This window comes from Pteropus vampyrus, unplaced genomic scaffold, assembly GCF_000151845.1.
Source record: "Pteropus vampyrus isolate Shadow unplaced genomic scaffold, Pvam_2.0 Scaffold44, whole genome shotgun sequence".
Taxonomy (NCBI): Eukaryota; Metazoa; Chordata; class Mammalia; order Chiroptera; family Pteropodidae; genus Pteropus; species Pteropus vampyrus.
In genome coordinates this window covers 8,390,144-8,410,734 of record NW_011888825.1, presented here as the reverse complement: position 1 = coordinate 8,410,734, position 20,591 = coordinate 8,390,144, and the positions used below count along the sequence as shown (strand labels likewise).

Here is a 20,591-nt window from a genome sequence, read left to right as displayed (position 1 = left end):
CTTTCTTCCTCCTCCCTTTCCTTTTGGTAACTACTAAACTGTTGTCTATGCATTTTTGTTCGTCTTATTCGTTTGTTGCTTTCAGTTTTATATTTCACATATGAGTGAAATCACATGATTTTCAACTTTTTCTTTCTGAGTTATTTCACTTAGCATGATTATCTCAAGATTCACGTTGTCACCAATGGCCGTATTTCATCCTTTCTTATGGCTGAGTAATATTCAGACTTTTGATTCAAAAACATGATTTATTTGTTTTTATTTAAATCTTTAATTCTGCTCAGTCGTTTTGCAGTTTATATTGTACAAATCTTTCATGTACTGTTAATGCTATTACAGATTGTATTGTTTTTAAATTTCAATTTTCAATTTTTAATTGCTAGTATATAGAACTGCAATTAGTTTTTGTATTTTAACCTTATATACTGCAGCACTGCTAAACTTATTAGTTGTAATAGCTTTTCTGTAGATTCCTTAAGACATTACTGTCCAACAGAACTTTCTGTGATATGAAAATGTTCTGTATCATTCATACATAGTTAGTCACTATGATACTGGATGATGCAGCCTTAGAAACTTCTACATAAATGATAATGTCTTCTGCAAAGAAAATCAGTTTTATTTCTTCCTTTACAATCTATGTGCCTTTTTCCCCCTTGCCTTTTGCACTGGCTAGGACCTCCCATGCCATTGTTTTAGATTAGATATCCTTGCCTTTTTCCTACTTATTAGAAGGAAGTATTCAGTCTTTCCCCATTAGATATCATTTTAACTGTCAGTTTTATCAGGTTTAAGGCGGTTGCCTTCTGGTCCTAGCTTCCTGAAAGTTTTGTCATCAATGGTTGTTGAATTTGGTCAAATTCTTTTTCTGCATCCATTGAGATAATCTATGTTTTTGTTTTGATGAATTATAGTAATTAATTTTCAAATACCAAAACAACCTTGCTTTCCTGGGATAGCTCCTACTTGTTATGCATGATGTATTATCCTTTTTATATATTCCTATCCGTTTCTTTACATTTTCTTAAGGATTTTTCATGTTATGTTCATGACGGATACTAGTCTGTAGTTTTCTTGTAATGTCTTTGTCTGGTGTTTGGTGTAAAGTTAATGCTAGCCTCATAGAAAGTTTTGGAAAATTTTACCTCCTCTTTAATTATGAGGAACTTCGTCTAGAACTGATATTATTTCTTCTTTAAATTCTATCTGGGCCTAGAGTTTTCTTTGTGGGAAGGTTTTTAACTACAAATTCAATTCTTTTTTACTACACCCCACAACTTTATTGATATAATTAACATTATGTAAGTTTAAGGTGTGTAACATGATGACTTGATACATATATATATATTGCAAAATGATTACCACATAAGGTTAGTTAATACACCTATCACCTCACATAATTACTTTTTAAATAGTGAAATTATTTAAGATCTACTCTATTAGTAACTTTTGAGTACTTAAGACAATATTGTTAACTACAGTCTCCGTAGTGTACATCAGATCCCCAGAACTGAATTATCTTATAAATTATCTTATAACTGCAAGTCTGTACTTCATTTTCCCTAACCCCAAGCCTCTGGTAACTACTATTTTACTGTTTCTATGAGTTCAACTTTTTTAGATTACACATGTAGATGAAACCATACAGCATTTCTTTCTCTTATTTCACATAGCATAACGCCCTCAAGGTCTAACCTGTTGTTGTTGTAAGTGGTAGGATTTCATTTATTCTGTTTTTTTAAATTTTTTATTTTCAATTACATTGACATATAATGTTATATTAATTTCAGGTGTACAACAAAGTGGTTAGACATTTATAAGACTGTGATCACAATAAATCCTTTACGTATCTGATAAAATACACAATTATTACATTATTGAAAATCTTCTCTATGCTATACTTTAAACACCCATGACTATTTTGCAATTACCAATTTGTACTTCTTATTCTTTTCTCTATTTTTACCCATCATCCCATCCCTCTCTCATCTGGCAACTATCAAAATGTTCTCTGTATCTATGATTTTGTTTCTGTTTTGACTGTTCATTTTTTGATTCCACATATAAGTAAAATCATATAGTATTTGTCTTTCTCTGGCTTACTTCACAACATAATATCCTCCAGGTCCACCTATGTTGTTGCAGATGGCAAGATTTCATTTTTTTCTCATAGCTGAGTATATACCACTTCTTTATTCATTCATCTACTGATAAATACTTAGGTTGCTACCAAAACTTGGCTACTGTAAAATAATGCTTCCATGAACCTATGAATGCATGCCTTTTTGAATTAAGTGTTTTGAGTTTCTTTGGATAAATATCCAGAGAAGAATTGCAGGGTACTTCTTTCTCTCTTGTTATAGCCTTTGTTTTAAAGTCTATTTTATCTGGTACAAGTATTGCTACCCTAGCTTTTTTTTTCACTTCCATATTCATAAAATATCTTTTTCCGTCACTTTACTTTCAGTCTGTGTGTGTCTTTTAATCTGAAGTGGGTCTCTTTGTGGGCAGTATATGTAGGGGGCCTTGTTTTCTTATCTCTCCAGCCATTGTGTCTTTTGATTAAAGAATTTAATCCACTTACGTTTAAAGTAACTGTTGATAGATATGTAGTTATTACCATTTTATTACTTATATTTAATTTTTTTTCTTCTTCTTAAAAAAAGTCCCTTTAACATTTCTTGTAATACTGGCTTAGTGGTGATGAACTCCTTTAGCTTTTTCTTGTCTGTGAAGCTCTTTATCTGTCCTTTGAATCAAAAAGACAGCTTTGCTAAGTAGATTAATATTGGTTTTGGGCCTTGCTTTTTATCATTGAATATTTCATGCCAATCCCTTCTGGCCTCCAAAGTTTCTGTTGAGAAATCAGCTGACAGTCATATGGGAGCTCCTTTGTAGGTAACTGCCTTTCTCTTGGTGCTTTTAAGATTCTCTCTTTGTCTTTAACCTTTGGCATTTAAATGATGATGTGTCTTGGTGTGGGCCTTTCTGGATTCTTGTTTGGGACTCTGCACTTCCAGGGCTGGTATGTCTATTTTCTTCTCCAGGTGAAGAAAGTTTTCCATCACTATTTCTTCAAATAGGTTTTCGATTCCTTGCTCACTCTCTTCTCCTGTTACCCCTACGATACAAATGTTGGTACACTTGATGTCCCACAGGCCCCTTAAACTATCATTTTTTTGGATTCATTTTTCTTTTTGCTGTTCGAAATGGGTGTTTTCTGCTATCTTTTCTACTAAATAGCTGATTCGATCCTCTGCTTTACCTAATCTGCTGTTGATTCCTTCTACTGTGTTCTTCATTTCAGTTATTGTAGTCATCATTTCTGACTGGTTCTTTCTTATATTGTTTATCTTCATTTTTATGTTTCCTATTACTTTGTTGAAATTCTCATTGAGATCTATGAACATCCTTTTAACCAGTGTTTTGAACTCTGCATCTGGTAGACTGCTTGTTTAGTTTCAATTTGTTTAGATTTTTTTTCTGCAGTTTTATTGTTCTTTCACTTGGGACATGTTTATCTCATCATTTTATCTGCCTCCCTGTGTTTGTATCTATGTATACGGTAGAGCCACTATGTGTGTCTCTTGGTCTTGGTAGAGTGGCCTGATGTAGTAGGTGTCCTGTGGGGCCCAGTGGAGTAGTTTCCCTGGTCACCTGAGCCAGGTGTTCCAGATGTGTCCCTTGTATGGGCTGTGTATGCCCTCCTGTTGCAGTTGAGCCTTGTCAGTGGGTGGGAGTGGCCGTTGAGATGATTGGCTGTGAGGATTGGCCATGGCTACAGTGGAGGAGCTGTTGTACAGGGTCTGACCCTAAAGAGCAGGATTTGCTTTAGTGGGGCTGTGGTGCCTGTCCAATCTGCTCTTTGGGTATGCTGTCTGTGGAGGTGGTTGGGTGGTACTCTGATATGGTCTGAAGCTGGGACCTCTTAGGAGGAGCTCTGGTGCAGGCTATGGTCAGTGATTGCCTATGCTGCGCTCAGGCCATTTGATGGGGACTACAAAGTGATCTGTAGATGGCTGCTACTTGTGCAGGGCTTGGAAATGACTGGGAGAGGCCCAGCTAGGAACTGAGACTGGCTGCCGCTAGTGTCGGGCTCGGGACTCCTTAGGAAGTGGTATGGGGCACAGCGAGGCCAGATGTTGCTTGTTTGGGGTTTGTGAACCTTTGAGATATTTTAGGGAAGTCCAGAGCATGAGCCAAGACAGGCCATCTGTATGGAAAAGCCACTGGAAATAGCTTGGGTGGGCCCACAAATTGGATGGGGCAGGGTCTCAGGGAATCATGAGGGTGGCTGAATGGTGTTAGCCAGGTTAATGGAGACTTGGATATAGAGCCCACCTGTGAGTGTAGGCTGGGTGGAGGAGGGCTCAACAAAGGAACAATGGCTTCTGCTAGCACATCTCTCTAGAAGAAAGCTGTCCCTCCAGACCTCATCCCAGAGCCAAACAATTCGGTGCCTCTCAGTATGTCTCTGGCATCTTTCTAGCTGCTGTTTTACCACTGGAGCTCAGAGCAAATTAAGTCCATGTGTGGGCCTTTCAAGAGGAGCACCCGGGACTCTAGCAGCCTTCGGTCTCACTCAGGCACAATCTCTACTGGTTTTTTACAGCCAGAGGTTATGGGGACTTCTCTTCCCAGCACTGGAACCCTGGGCTAGAAAGCCTGGTATGGGGTTGGAATTCCTTGCTCCTCAAGGGGATTGAGATATCCTTCCCAATTTTTAACCACCGTATGTGTGTGGGACCTGTCCTGTTCCACTTTTCCACTCCTTCTACCAGTTTCCACGTGGCTTCTTCTGTATATCCTTAGTTACAGGAGTTCTGTTCAGGTAGACTGCAGGATGTTCTCAATGATGGTTGTTCTGTAGTTTAGTTGTAATTTTGATGTGGTAATGGGAAGAGGTAAGCACAGTATTACCTACTTCACTATCCTAACTATAAGCCAGGATTTCATTTTTTTATGGCTGAATTATGTATGTGTCTCATGTTTTCTTGATCCATTCATCTGTCAATGAACACTTAGGCTATTTCCATGTCTTGGCTATTGTGAGTAATGCTGAAATGAACATGGGGGTGCAGCTATCTCTTCAAGGTAGCGATTTCACTTCCTTTGAAGATATACCCAGAGGTGGGATTGTTGGATCATATGGTAGTTCTATTTTTAATTCTTTGAGGAACCTCTATACTGATTTCCATAGTGACTGTATCAATTTACATTCCTACCAAAAGTAAACAAGGCTTTCCTTTTTTCTACATCCTCACTGACAACTAGTTATCTTGTGTCTTTTTGATAATAGCCATCTGAACAAATGTAAGGTGCTATCTCTTTGTGGTTATAATTTGTACTTCCTTGAGAAGTGATATTGAGCACCTTTTCAGGTACCTGTTGGCCAATTGTATGTTTTCTTTGGAATAATGTTTATTCAGTTCCTTTGTCCATTTTTAATTAGAATGATTGTTTTGTGCGGGGGGCGGGGGAGCTATTGAGTTATATAAGTTCCTTATATAGTCTGGATTTTATCCCACAAATTCAATTTCTTTAATAGACTAGCATTATTCAGGTTATCTATTTCTTCTTGAGGGAGTATTGGTAATTTACGTCTTTCAAGGAATTTCTCCATTTCATCCAAGCTGTTGAATTTATTAGCATAAAGCTGTTCCTAATATTCCCTTATTATCATTTTAATTACTATGGTTATATAATTATATATCCTCTCTTTCAATCCTGGTATTGGTAATTCATGTCTAATCTCTTTTTTCCCCCTCAATTATTCTGGCTAGAGATTTATCGATTTAATTGATCTTTTCAAAGAGCATTTAATTTTTGATTTTTCCCTATTATCTACCTGTTTCCTATGTATCTGATAGTTACTTTTATCTTTATTATTTCCTTTCTGCTTTCTTTGGGTTTAATTTACTAATTTTCTCATTTCTTTAGACTGAGAGCTTTCTTCTTGTCTAATATGAACATTTAATGCTATAAATTTCCCTCTAAGAACTGCTTTAGCAGTATCCTGCAAATACTATGTTGTATTTTCATTTGAATTCAGTACAAAATATTTTCTAACTTCTCTTTTGATTTCTTCTTCGACTAATGGGTATGTCTTCTTTGACTTAGAAGTATGTTGTTTAATTCCTAAATATTGTGGGATTTTCTACATATCTTTCTGTTATTGATTGCTTGTTTAATTCCTTTGTGGTTAGAAAGCAGACTGCATGATTTAAATCCTTTAAAATTCATTTAAATTTTTATGGCCTAGAATTTACATGCCAAATATTCCACGAACATGCCGAAAAGAATTTGTATTCTGCTGTTACTGGATGCATTGTTTTATAAATGTCATTGAGGTTCTTGATGAACTGACCTTTTATTATATAAAAGGTTCTTCTTTGTGCCTGGTAGTATTCCTCGTTTTGAAGTTTACTCTGACTTGTAGTAATAAAGCCATTCCAGCTTACTTTGATAGTGTCTGCATGGTATATCTTTTCCATCCTTTTAACTGATGTCTTTATATTTAAAGTAGGCTTCTTATAGTACAAGTTGACCCTTGAACGATGCTGGGGTTAGGGGCGACGACTGCTTGCAGAGTTGAAAATCCATATATGACTTGTTAGCCCTCTGCATACACAGATTCTCAACTGCCAGTTGATTCTTGAACAACACTAGTTTGAACTGCATGGGTCGAATGAACTGCGGTCAAGTAAAAAAAATCTGTATTAAGAGTATTTCAAACCTGCACTGTTCAGAAGTCAACTGTATATAATTGGGTTCTACCTTATTAGCCAATCTGACAGTGTCTGTGTTCTAACTAGACTATTTAAACCACTTATGTTTAATGTAATTATTAACATGAGCTGGTTTAAATCTACCATCTTGCTATTTGTCTTCTATTTGTACAATTGATTCTTTCTTCCTTGTTCCCCTTTATCCTGAGTTCTCTTGTATTCAGTTATTTTTTAGTTTGTTTTCTATAGATTGTGTTTTCTTCTGATTATGGGTCAAGTTTTTCTGCTTCTTTGCATGCTTGCTAATTATTGATTGGATGTCAGACACTTATTTTTACACTGCTAGATGATGAATTTTATTGTTCCTTTAAAGAGGGTTGGCCTTTGTTCTAGCATGCAGTTTTTACTTATAGAGCAGTTTGGTCCTTTTAAAAGCTGCTTTTAAGCTTAGTAAAGGTGCTTTACTCTAGGGCTAATTTAGCTCCAATAGTAAGGTATGTTTCTGAGGATACTACCCAATGCCTTGTGTGTTACAGGATCTGTCCACAATGGTCAGTAGGAAATTGAATTATTCCTAGACTCATGTTCCAAAAATTGTTCAGCCTACTCATTTCTGGTATTTTTTTCCCCTGGCCATGGACATTTTCATCCAACACATGTACTTACTTGGCCATGGACTTGAAGGGGCCTCTCTAAATATCGCTGAACCTCTCTGTTTATGCAGCTCCTTTTTCTGGCATGCTGTTCTATGACTTCTAGCCACCTTGGGCTCTCTAAACTTCGATTTCTTACTCATCAATTAAGCAAGACTATGAACTCTGTTAGGTTTCCTCCTCCCTGTGCTTTGGAAACTGCTTCTGGGCAGTGAGCTATGGATCACCTCCGTGTTACCCTTTTTTTAAAGATTAAAGCCTTCTACTGCCTGTTGCCCAATATCTGGAAATAGTTGTTTTATTCAGTTTGTCAGTTTTCTAGTTGTTTATGATAAGAGAGACATTCCTATAGTAGTTAATCCTTCAAAGGCAGAAGCAGAAGTCCTCTTATATCTTTTTGGTTTTATATATATGAATCTAATTCTTTTCTGTTTTAAACAAGCTAGATCAAAACATAAGTCATTCTTACCTTTGTAGACTTCTCTAACGGTTGATCATATTGTGCCTGCTGCATAACATCACTGACTATCATTTTAGCAATCTTCCATGCTAGCTCTTCTTGGGCCTAAAAGAAGTAATTCAAACTTTTGATAACAGTTAGAAGAATCAAGACATACATTTTCAGTGTTCTAAACACAACTGTGTATGCATATAATTTCTACTTATTTGAATAAGAAGCACAATGCCATGTATCAAAGAACCTGGGCTACCCTCTGGCTATGATATATTAACATGCCATTCATTGTCTTCCATGGTCATCTACTGAGCATCCAATATTATGACAATTTTCAAGTTAGATGACCCAAACAAAACATTTTTATTTTTCCACTCCATCTCTCAATGTACTTAATTAATATTCAAAGAGCAAGCCTCCATTTCTTAAAGTAAAAATGACAGTGAGAAAGGAAACTTTTGAGCTTTTGTTTCTATGCTGACACCAATGCTTCCTGGTCGATGGAAATTGCATGGATATATTGCAGGAGCCAGAGTCTCTGGACCGAAGATATCTCCACTGCCTCTCTACTAAGGCTTAGAAGGGCCCGCCTTTTGTTATACCCAGGATAAGGGAGCAATAATGTGCCATGCTCCTTCAACATGGGAACTAAAGAAAGAAGAAACATGAAACCTTAGTTAAACAAGGTGACACTAACAAAAAGGAGTCTCTTTACATTAAAAGTAGAATTTACCTCATCAGTATTTCCTTGAACCCATTTCTTCATAGCTTGTGAAAACATGGATCCTAGTAAAAAAGCCAAAGTTGAATGTAGATTTTATGCATAATTTTACATGAAAATTGCTCTTACTTAAAAGCTATTTCTAGACACGAATTTTTTTTTTGTATAATCTTCCCTAAAACATTAAGAAATATTATCATTAATTAATAGAAACTGATTATTTTGTTTCTATAACAGAATATTTAATTAACAAACATCATGCTTTGAAAAACCTTTGAAAAGCTGTTTCAGAGTTCTGGATTTTTCTTCTACTGTCCTTACCTGATAAAAGAAAACTATTATCGAGTGTTAGATTTGCAGCAAACTAAAAGAGCAAAACAAAAACCATGACCTGGATTTAATTTTGGGTAAGAATCTAGGAATACATCAGAAATTATCAATCTTGTTATGTATCCAAACCTTCCAGAACAGCTCCGATACAAAAGGGCTTCGAGTATAGATTGCACTGCTACATGCTATATAAATTAGCTGGGTGAGAGCAGAGTTTTAAATAGCCATACTCCATCCTAGCCATAGTCTACCTCAACTTCCTAGGAGAAACATAAGCCTGTCTACAACTGTACTCAAAGCTGAGGAATCACCAAGGACATACACTAGCCTCTATTTCCATGAATGAAATACACAACTTAGCCTTTCATTAATACAAATAGGCTCATAGCCTAATTTTGCCTTGACTCAAATGGATGGTAAATTATTTGTTAGGCAAAGTCCTGATTAATTCAACGACTGGGATAGAACTATACATAGCATACATGATAAATACAAAACCTAGATCCTTTTTCCTTAATAATTTTTATTTTTAGTTAAAGTTTGAATAGTGGCCTAGTTAAACTTTATGGTCAAGCAGAGTTGACAGGGCCACATTAGAGACTCATTTGAGACTTTAGGCAAAGGATGTAATGTTGTGGCCCTGTCAACTCTGCTTGACCATAAATGAATTACCTAATGCACTGCTCTCCCTTCGTGCCCACCGGCAGAGTCACACTGTTGACAATCTCCTACTTGCTAACACTCTCTTTTTTTTAATACCTAGATTTTGTCTTTCCGTTTGTTTTAATACTCACATCTTTGACTCCTCCCACCTCCTTTAACATGGGGCTTCTCCAGGATCCCATTCCCAGCCTTCTTTTCTCCTTCAACACAATCTCTTTGGGGGCATCTCATCCCCTCTTGTGGCTTTAACTTCCTTCAAAATGCAAATAACTAAAAAAAACCTCACCCTTAGGTATCAAACCCATACTTATAAATTATCCTAAAGGCAACTCAAACTTAGCATGTTCCAAATGGAGCTCTTCTGTCTCCCATCTTATCCTCTATCCTATATCTTCTTATATCCTCTATCTCAGAAATTAATTTAATCCTCTATTAAAAATCAACAATTTTTCATCCAGAGAATCCATGTTTAAAAAATTCAGACTATCTTCATTTACTTTCCACATGAAACCTGTCACCAAATTCCACTCTTGAATTCCTCCTTGGAAGTCATAAATCTGACCCTCTTTCTAATTCCTGCTACCACTACCTATCTTCAAATCCTCTTTTTCCTCTATCTATATTACTAGCTAATCCTATTACCTGACTGGTTTCATTCATACCAGTCTCTAACTCCAATTCATTCTTATACTACTACCAGAAAAATGCTTCTAGTCAGTATTCTGCTTAGATATCCCTGATGACTATATGACACGAATCCAGGCTTCTTAATATGACATGCAAGTGTTTTCACAATGTTAAGTAAAGCTTCATTTCCACCACTCCATCCAGGCACCAGGGAATTGCCACTATAGGGACCACATGCTCACAACACCCTTTATAATTCCTTCTTGTTACATGTTCGCCTAGATGATTTGAATGTAACTTCTAAAATTACCTTGCTTGCCCTGAAAACAATGTTCTCATTCTCTCAGAAGCCCTGAGATACACCCTTCTTAAAACTCGACCCTTTCCTCTGTGCTCTATTATCAGGGTTTTAAAATCCAAATTGAAACTATAGGCTGATAAATGATGGAATATTCTTTGCAGCTGCCCTCAGCAAGGAAGGAGAGGAAGGGAGAAGTGGAGCTAAACTGCAAACAACTGTTGTCAAAATGGTATTCTGAACCAAAGGCCTGGGTGTTGCCATTAATCTGCCATGTGATCCCTAACAAGTTACAATTTCCCTCATCCTCAAATTCTTCATTTGTAGAATAAGGAGGTGGTATCCACAGATGTATCATCTCAGATTTGCATGAGATTGACATTGCTAAAGAAACCTCCATTATTTGGGGTCTAGGAAGGAGAAAGTGGGGCTCTTGAGTATCCTCAGAGGAATTTAGTGTTTGTGTCATTTTGAAAAATTATTGTCTTCTTAAATAAAATATGATAATCTTACCAACCAGATGATCTCTACTGAAATTTTTCTAGATTAATTAATTAATTCAATCAACAAACATGTTAATGAGTCACTACCATGTGCCAGGCATAATTTTAGAATCAGGGAATATAGTGTCAAATAAAACAGACAAAATCCCCACTCTCAGAAAGGTAATGTTCTAGTCATGAAAGATAGACTAAAAAACAAGTATGCAAATAAATGAACAAGGTAATTTCAGACAGTGAATAAGAAAAGAAATGGTATGTTAGTAGTACAGATGATTTTAGATCACGTGGGCTGGGAAGTCCTCTCTGAAGAGAGAATATTTGCAATGAAAAGGAGCCAGTTGTTACATGAAAGCCACGGCAAGACTGTCATGGCAGGGGAAACAGCAACTGTAGAGGCCCTAAAAAGGAAAGAGTATCAGAAAAAGATGAAAGGAGAGTCCAATTAGAGCTTCTTAGTCCATGAAAGGAAGAGTGGTTCAAGGTAAAACTGCAGAGATGGACAGGGGGCATCATTCAAAGATCACAGCAAAGAGATAGGAAGCCACAGGGGAAGAGATGAATGGGTGATTAAGAAGTAAAACATACAGGATAAGAAAATTCAAAAAGCAAATGAAAAGGGTATAATGAAAAGTAAAAGGTATCTCTCTCTTCTCATCCCTAATGTGTTACATTTGTGTATCCTTCCAGGCTATATATGTGTATATACTTTTAAAAACACCATATACAACATCACCTAGATATATTCTAATCAAAAAGTATAACTCAAATCATCAAGACCTTAGGTACAACTTCCTATTTACAAGAAATATAGAGGAAAAAGGAATAACTAAATAACCCAATAAACAACCAGGAAAATCCAAATAGCTGGGCATTTTATAGGATAGCGTGATAGGCTTACCAAGTCGGGGTCATATAAAAGGGAGTAAGCTAGATTAAAATAAACTCAGACTATACCCTCTTATTTGTATCCTCGGCATCTAGCACAGTGTCCAGCACACAGGAATCACTCAAATGCCTTCTGAGTGAACGAAATGAATCTGTAGGCTTCTATATTACATCATTCCCTTAACAAAAAAAATACATGACTTAAAGAGACATTTGAACAACTAAAGAAAGCATCAGGATATATGGATCGGTTTACTCGAATTGCAGAAATGACTATTCATTACTTTATGTAGGCATGTGTCAAATTAATGATGCAAGAAACTTGATGGAAAGGCTTGCTGGCAGAGATACAATCCTGTAGCCTCTACCTTCGAATATAACCCAAATATGACCATTCTTCCACTATCTAATCCACAACCACCATCATCATCCCTTACATAGACCACGGCAAGAATGCTGTTTCCCTGTTTCTCCACTTAAACCCCTACACTCTTATTTTCCAAACGGCTGTTATAGCCATTTCTTTAAAACAGATCATATCATATTATTCCCCTGCTCCAACTTGTAATGTGTCTCCAACACTCTAAGCCCCTATGATAGTTTGTGGTAAGCCTCCGAACCTCATTCATCTTCTACCACTTACCCCTTTCCTCACTCCTCTTCGGCTACACTGGTCTTGCTGTTCCTTGATTCCTTGATTACACCAAGCTCTTAAGCTTCAGGGCCTTTATTCTTGTCCCTTCTGCAAAGAATGCCCTTCCTCCAGAAATTGCCCCATTTGCTCAGGTCTCTACTCAAAAAACTACTTCCTCAGTGAGACCTTTCCTGACAACAAATGCTAAAATAGCATTCCTCACACTCTTCCACTTACTTACTCTGCTTGTATGTTTATGTATAAATATATAAAATATATAAGCACATGCACATACACTGTATTTGTTTATCTATTTATGGGTCTCCTCCATGATAACGTAAGCTCCCTGAGAGCAGGAATTTTATTTTCTTCCCAATACTTAGAGTAGTAGATGCATATAGTAGGCACTCATATTTTAGAATGAATGAATAAATGAATAATATGAAGAGACTGAATGAACAGAATGAATATAAATCATGGTTTGGGAAGAAATTTCTTATATATCTTTAACTGCTCATAATATACTTCAATTCACATAAAAAAAAAAAAGAAACTGCAAACATATAACACCTATACTCTGGAGCATTAATACTTCTTCATGAGCTGTCAGAAGAATAAGACATGCTTTAAAAAACAAAAAACAAAAAAAAAAACAAAAAAAACCCCAGCTCAGGGAGTCTATTATTACTAGAAACCCTATTACCCCCACTGACAGAAGCTACTGTACAATGTAGAAATTTTCCTGGCCAATCCCTCACAGAGGTTGCTTAGCACTTCCTCTGCTCCAAGGTCATCAGTGACTTCTTTTATCCAAGGAAAGACACTACTATACTGTAAATTTCTTAATGACAGGATCTGTATCTTCCAAACGGCCCAGAGAATATGAGTACACAGAAGCACTCAGTTATTTACTAAATGAACTGTGTACACTTCCTTCAGTCTTAATATTTTTCCCAACTGTATACCTCTGACTTCTCTGGCAAAACAAGAAATAAAATCAATTATTTGGATAAACTAATAAAATTAAATAGGTAGCATCCTTTTTTGGTCTAAATTATTTTAATAATTGTACATTCTGCATACTCTGTAAATGTATATCTAACCCAAAAAGAGACTATTCATCAACCAAAGTGTTACAATTCTTTACCCAAACAACAGCTGTCTTAAAAAATAAGATAAACATAATAGGAATGTAGTCCTATTAAACTAGTAAATTAGGAAAATTAGTAATAGCTCTTAATATTAAACACACTTATCAAAATGAAGCATTTTCTTCTTATAAAAGCTAGTATCTTTTACTCAATATTGTCAATCCAATCACCCTGAAAAATTTCTAGTTATCATCTGAATAAATCTACATTGATTTCCAAAATCTTCCTGTGTAAACCAACTGTTTGGAAGCTGAAATTAGTCATAAAAAAATGCACTCATGAAAAAGGATTTGTGTTTAACTCTTGACATTTGACCAAGCACTCTTCTGCTGTTTAAACAAAGGATCTGTATTTCAACCGTTAATATTTTCCACATATATTTCATAACAACTTTTAGTGATTCAGAGGAAATTTAACAAAAATAAAGGGTCGCAAGATAAACCTCAAGTCCAACCTGGATTGAGTATTCCCCCATTAAACAAAAAGGTGATGAATATTTTTTCATATATATGTGTCTTCTGAATGGTCAAGCAAGTTCAATAACTTCTGATTCAGAGAGAGACTGTATAGAGATGTGATTGCATGAAGCCCTTGTACTCCTTTCTGACTATAAATAAATATAAGGCGAAAGATATGGCAGTTATTTCATAAAATAAAGTTTAAATCTTAAAAGATCCTTCACTTAAATACAGTCAATAACTATTGTGAGTAAAGGCTTAATACGAAGTATAAAAACACCACAAACCTTTTGATTTCTTTACATCAGGTTCAGGCTCAGATTCTCGGATGAACTGCCCCAAGTCACTGACTCTTCCAAATGTCATCTTCCTAAGTAAATATAAAAAAGAATATTTTCTAACACCCCATTTTAAATTAAGAAGAAAAAAAACCAGTTTTTAAGCATCTCAACTAAATCTAGAAATCCAATTTATAGCCATCCCATGTTATTAAAAATGGGGTTTATTTAAAATAGAACCATCTCCCACAGAAAGCAAATTAATCTTTAATTCAATGCAATTCCACTCAAAATCCCAAAAAAGTTTAGGAAACATGACAAGTTAAGAGGTAATTCACAATTCTAAAATTCAAATAGAAGAGAAAAGGCACAAGAATAGCTAAGATAATTTTATAAAGAAAGGACTAAAAGGTAGGATAAAATATATTAGAAAGCTAGAGTAATTATATACAATAATTACATGTTATAAAGCTATAGTAATATAAAGCAAAGTTAAAAGAAAAAACACAGTGAAAGGTCTTATTTTTAACAGCTATTACTAACCAATAATTAATATCCAGAAATACACCAAATTCTAACAAGTCATTAAGAAATTACCCAAAAGAAAAATGTGAAAACGAGATCAATAATCAATTCATAGAAGAACCTCAACAACCATCAAACATGCCAAAAGGAGCTCTATCTCATGAACATAATTCAAGATTGGTAAAAAAAAAAAAAAATTTAAAAGTTTGATATTATTTAATATTGACAAGGATGTGTGGAAAATTAATGACAGATAAGAATGTAAAATGTGCAAATATTTTTAAAGGTAAATTGATAAGATCTATTAGAATTTAAAATCTGCTTCTTGTTACAAGGAAGTATATTTTAAAAAGTTCTTTGCTATACTGTGGATAACAATGAAAAATTGAAAACAACTTAAATACTCATTAATTCCAAAATGATCAAATAGAGACACAACACACTATGGAATATTTTGCCACAGTTATGAGCTATAATTAATATTAGATATATAGACTACTACAATATAGTTAAAATAAGGTAACTCTGTAGACTAAAAGAAAAATCTACAAAACTCATTATGAATGAAAATCCAAGATACAGAATAAAGGGTTATATCAATTACATAAAAATAAGCAAACAAAAATATACACCATACCATAACTCATCCTAAGTAAGGAAGGAAAGAAATTAAAGCACTGATGTGTGATCAAAGAGGACATTAGCCTTACCTGTAAATTTAATTTTTTATAAGAGTTTAATGTATTCATAATTAAAAATTAGTTAAAAAAAGAAAAATTTTGTGATGCCTGTGTATTATTTCATTTCAGGAAAAATGGATCTTATTTTAGAGATATCCTTCCTAATAAGTCATCATTTCATATATAGGTCCTATATGCCAACTGATAGAAAACTTGTTTGCCTTGAGAAAAATTTCAGAAAGATGCTAAAACCATAAAGTTAAAACACTTAAACTATCTTTAAAGATGGAGAACATCCTCTATTTATGATCCATTTTAAAATTATTTTTTTTAATGTGTATTTATTTTACACACTCCAAAAGAAACTAAGTAAAATATCTTGCAATTGATAGACTTTCTTAAGTAAGGTTTTAAATACATGAACCAACCATTCCTTAAGAATAAATATAATCTTTGGGAATTAACTCATTTAGGCGTACTGTCCACCATTTCCTAAAAGAAATAAAGATTATTACAACCTGACACAGCTGAAGTGTGCATTCCAAAATAATGTGGTCAAATAACCTTTATTTACTTCAAAGTACCTTTCAGACTCCTTAATCTTCCAAATATCACTGTTACTTTCTGCTAAAAGCAATTAAACATGTTGAAATCCCTTTTTTTATAGGGGACTGGGTTTGGGGTGAAGTAATTAAGCCTTTACATGGGATTATGTGTTAATCAAGCCACCTTTAGGGAAGAGGAAGTGATTTTATAACTTGATTTGTGGTAAAATTCAATAAGTGGAATATCCTGTGAATCACTGTCTTTCTGTTATAGGATAAAATAAACCACCACAGTAATTCTTAAATACAAAGGAGTAATTTTATTCCATAGTCTAAGTATTAGTTATATAGTCCATAATAAATGATGTTGGCATCTCTGTATTTTTATTTTTGCTTTTAAGACAAGAACTTTGAAATAGCTAACATATGAATCAAATGAAATATGGAAGACAGCCCAAAACATACTATATAAATGACACTCATCACTCTTGTATATGGTGATGGAATGATAATGGTAATATTTATGAAGTGCTTATTAGATACCAGGCAATGTTTTAAATGCTTTTATGTGTTATCTCATTTAATACCCTCAACAACTCAATGAAGTAGTAATATCCTCATTTTTTAGATAAAAAAACTGAGACACAAAGAGGTTAAGTAGCTTGCCAATAAATGGTTGAGCCGAGATTAAAACTCAGTAAGTCATTCCTGAGCCTTCACTGTTAATCATGTTCTACTGTGTACTATATGTAAAAGTACTGGGCATGTAATTATAGATTAGAAACAATTATCAAATGTTTAATTAAAAGATAAAAAGATGCAAAATTCTTTACACTCGTAAAAATTCAAGACGTGTGCCAAACTTACCCTGCATATGTCCTTTGATATAAAGATTCTGGATCCAGACTTGCAGCATCCACAATTATTGCTTCATCAAAATTTTTCAGAATTTTAACACTGGCTTTTTTCACACTGGACTACAACAGAAATTGTAAAATTAATAGTATATTATTCAGGAATCAAATCAGTCTTGGGTTTGGAATATGACAGATTTGTACAAAAACTTCAGTGTTTAAATATTAAACAATATTAAAATTTACATTTGGCATTCATATGCCAAATCTGTTTTTCTTAATAAGCTAAGTTCTAAAAAATATGCTGTCTTCACAGCATTATGTTCCCATGTGTGCAAAATTCCAGGCATATGTATCTTGGCTAACAATGTAAAGCCCAACTTTTACAAGATAAAATGAATGCTTTTAATTCTCAGTGAGGCCATGTGACAAAAGAAAAGCTAAAAAAAACTTTCTAAAATGACCAGCTAGATGAGTGTAATAAGTTCCCCTCCAGTATTCTACCTCCCACTCCTCATTTCTACAAAAAAGCAAGTCAGAATTCATATTTCTATGAAATAGAGGCATAGGTTGATCTAGAAATTTCACTTCTAAAAATTCAACTACAGACTCACACGTGATATGACTTGTATATATACAAGATTATTCACTGCAATATTGTTTAAAATAACAAAAGACAGGAATACGCTTAAAGCCCATAATTAAAGTATAGGTTAAATTAATAAAATAAATAACTGAACAGACATTTAAAGAACACTCTATAGGGTGGGAGTACCCAGAAGGGGTATTAAGTAAAAAACAAAGAGGCACCAAAACAGACAGACTACTTCTACGAGGCCATATCTACTCAGATTCCAAAACCAAACATCACAAGAAAAAACAAACAAACAAAACTTCAGACTAGTATTTCTTGAGCACGATGCAAAATCCTCAACAACATATTAGCAAACCAAATCTAGCAACATATAAAAATAATTATACACCACAACTAAGTGGGGTTTAACCCAAAAATGAATGGTTGGTTTAATATCTGAGAATTAATTACTGTAGTATGACATATCAATAAAGTAAAAACCAAAAGCCTATATATAGCTCAACTGATAAAGAACATATGACAAAACAACACAATTTCCTTATAAAAAAATTCAACAAATTAGGAATAGTAGGGAACTTCCTCTACTTGATAATGAGCATTTATGAAAAACCCACACCTAATACTGTACTAAATGATGAAAAACTGAAAGCTTTCCCCTGAGATCAGGAGTAAGACAAAGACACCCATTTTCACCACTTCTATTCAATACTGCGCTAGAAATTCTAGACAGAGCAATTGGGCAAGGAAAGGAAATAAAAGGCATCCAAAGTTGGATAGGAAGAAAAAAAATTATTCCTATTCTCAAATAATATAATTTTATATAAAGAAAATTCTAAAGAACCCACGAGAAAACTATTAGACCTAACAAATGAATTTAGTAAAGTCAACAGTAGAAGAGCAACACATAAAAAGCAGTTCTATTTCTATGCACTATCAATGATGAATCAAAAGATGAAATTATATATAATCAATGTTTCATAATGTTTTTAGAATAGGAGGATATGTAAGGTTTGCTCTCCCAGACCTCAAAAAAAAAAAAAGAAAGAAGAAAAAAAGAAAAAATAAACATCAAAAACATTTCTCAAAAGGAAGAATTTGATTCAAGATTGTAAGAAGTGATAGTTTAAGGAGAAAGTTTTAAGAAAAATATTTACAGTTCAGCAAAAACAACATAAGCACAAAAGCTGAACTGCAAAACTTCAACTAGTCCTGATTAACTCTTAGGAAGAAAGTCTTCATTAAGGACCCTCTGAAATAAATAAATATAATATAAACGCAACTTAAAGTCACCCAGGGTCTTGATATTTAAAAATAAAAAAAACTTTACAGAATGTTTAAATTGAAAAAGTGGGCAGATATATCTTAGAAATAAAATTTGTCGAATGAAAAAATTTAAAAAAATTCTATTTGTAATAGCATCAAAAAGAATAAAATGCTTAGAAATAAATTGACCCAAGAAGGTATAAAATTTGTATACGGAAAACTACAAAATGTTGCTAAAAGAAATTAAAGACAGCCTAGACAGAATGTTGTTCCATGTTCATGGTGGTGATGACTGCACACTCTGAATATACAAAATGTTATTGAAGTGTACACTTTATAATGGTTAAGTTTAAGTGAATTTTACTTCAATAAAAAAATTACTTGTATTTTTATAAACTACAATAAACAACTTAAATATGAAATTAAGAGAATAATTCCATCTAAAATAGCATCAAAAGAATATTTAGAAATAAATTTAAGAAATACAAAACTTATACTTGAAAACTATAAAATATTGAAAGAAATTAAAGATCTAAAGAAATGAAAGGCAACCCATGTTTGTGAATCAGAAGATTTAACACTGTTAAGATGGCAATACTCCCAAATTGATCTAGTCAATGCAAACCCTCAGAATCCTGACTGGTTTCTTCGTAGAAACTGACAAGCTGATTCTAAAATTCATATGGAAACTCAAGGGACCTCGAATTGTCAAAACAATCTTGAAAAAGAAGAACTAAGCTGGAGGACTTTCACTTCCTGATTTCAAAAGTTATTACAAAGCGACAGTAATTGAGTTACACAGAGTTATCATTTGACCTAGAAATTCTATACCTAGGTATATAAACAAGAGAAATGAAAATATATATCCACACAAAAACTTATCCAGTAGCATTATTCATAATAGCCAAAGGTAGAAACAACCCAAATGTCCACCAACTGATGGATAAACAAAATGTAGCGTGTTTGCACAATGGAAGATTATTTGGCCATAAAAAGAAATAAAGTTCTGATACATGCTAAAAATGGATGAACCTTGAAAAGACTCTGCTAAGTGAAAGAAGCTAGTAACAGAAGACCACATATCATATGGTTCCATTTATATGGAATGTCCAGAATAAGCAAATCAACAGACAGAAAGGAGATTAGCTGTAGCCTAGGGCTGGAGGAATGGAAGATTTGAAGAGGACAGTTAAAGGATAAAGAACGGGTTTCTTTCTTGGGTGGGGGGAAAAAATGTTCTAAGGATTGTGGTGATAGTTAAGCAACTCCATGAATATATTATAAACACCACTGAACTATACAATGTAAGTGGGTGAATTGTATGGTTTATGAATTATATCCCAATAAAGCTGCACCAAAAAAAAAAAAAAAAGAATACAGTGTGATTTCAGTTATAAAATGACAAGAACAAGTAACACTAATCTATGCTATCAAAAGTCAGGATAACAGCGACTCTGGCAAGGAAGAGGCTAGTGACTGAAAGGGGACATGAGAGTTTCTGACATATGGATAAGGTTCTGTTTCTTGATCTGGATGCTGGTTACACGGGTTAGTTCTGTTTATGAGAAGTCTTCAAGCTATTGACAGTTATAATATATTGAGTTTTCTGTATGCATATTATTTCAACCAAAAATGTAAAAACATAGTTAGTACCTAGATCTTTTAAGTGTCTAAATAAGTCCAAAACATTTCAGCCTATGTCAAAAAACAAAATGGCAACTACATACAGCAGGTTACCTATATAAC

The 20,591-nt window shown here is 34.1% G+C and overlaps 1 protein-coding gene across 2 annotated transcripts in view; it reads right to left on the bottom strand.

Moving 5' to 3' along the window:
* The window catches only part of AKAP10 (A-kinase anchoring protein 10), a 90,019-nt gene that overhangs the window by 11,081 nt on the left and 58,347 nt on the right, over positions 1-20,591 (bottom strand). The window contains exons 11-15 of one of the 2 annotated variants that reach the window (XR_002780002.1): positions 17,001-17,110; positions 14,393-14,475; positions 8,569-8,621; positions 7,851-7,946; positions 6,368-6,693 (exon numbers count right to left, since the gene is read on the bottom strand). Coding sequence is in view for 1 of the 2 variants with exons in the window: in XM_011359024.2 (XP_011357326.1) it covers positions 7,851-7,946; positions 8,569-8,621; positions 14,393-14,475; positions 17,001-17,110 (342 nt within the window). In the remaining variant the exon portion in view is untranslated. The remainder of the gene's footprint in view (positions 1-6,367; positions 6,694-7,850; positions 7,947-8,568; positions 8,622-14,392; positions 14,476-17,000; positions 17,111-20,591) is intronic. The other variant, XM_011359024.2, reaches the window with a different exon arrangement.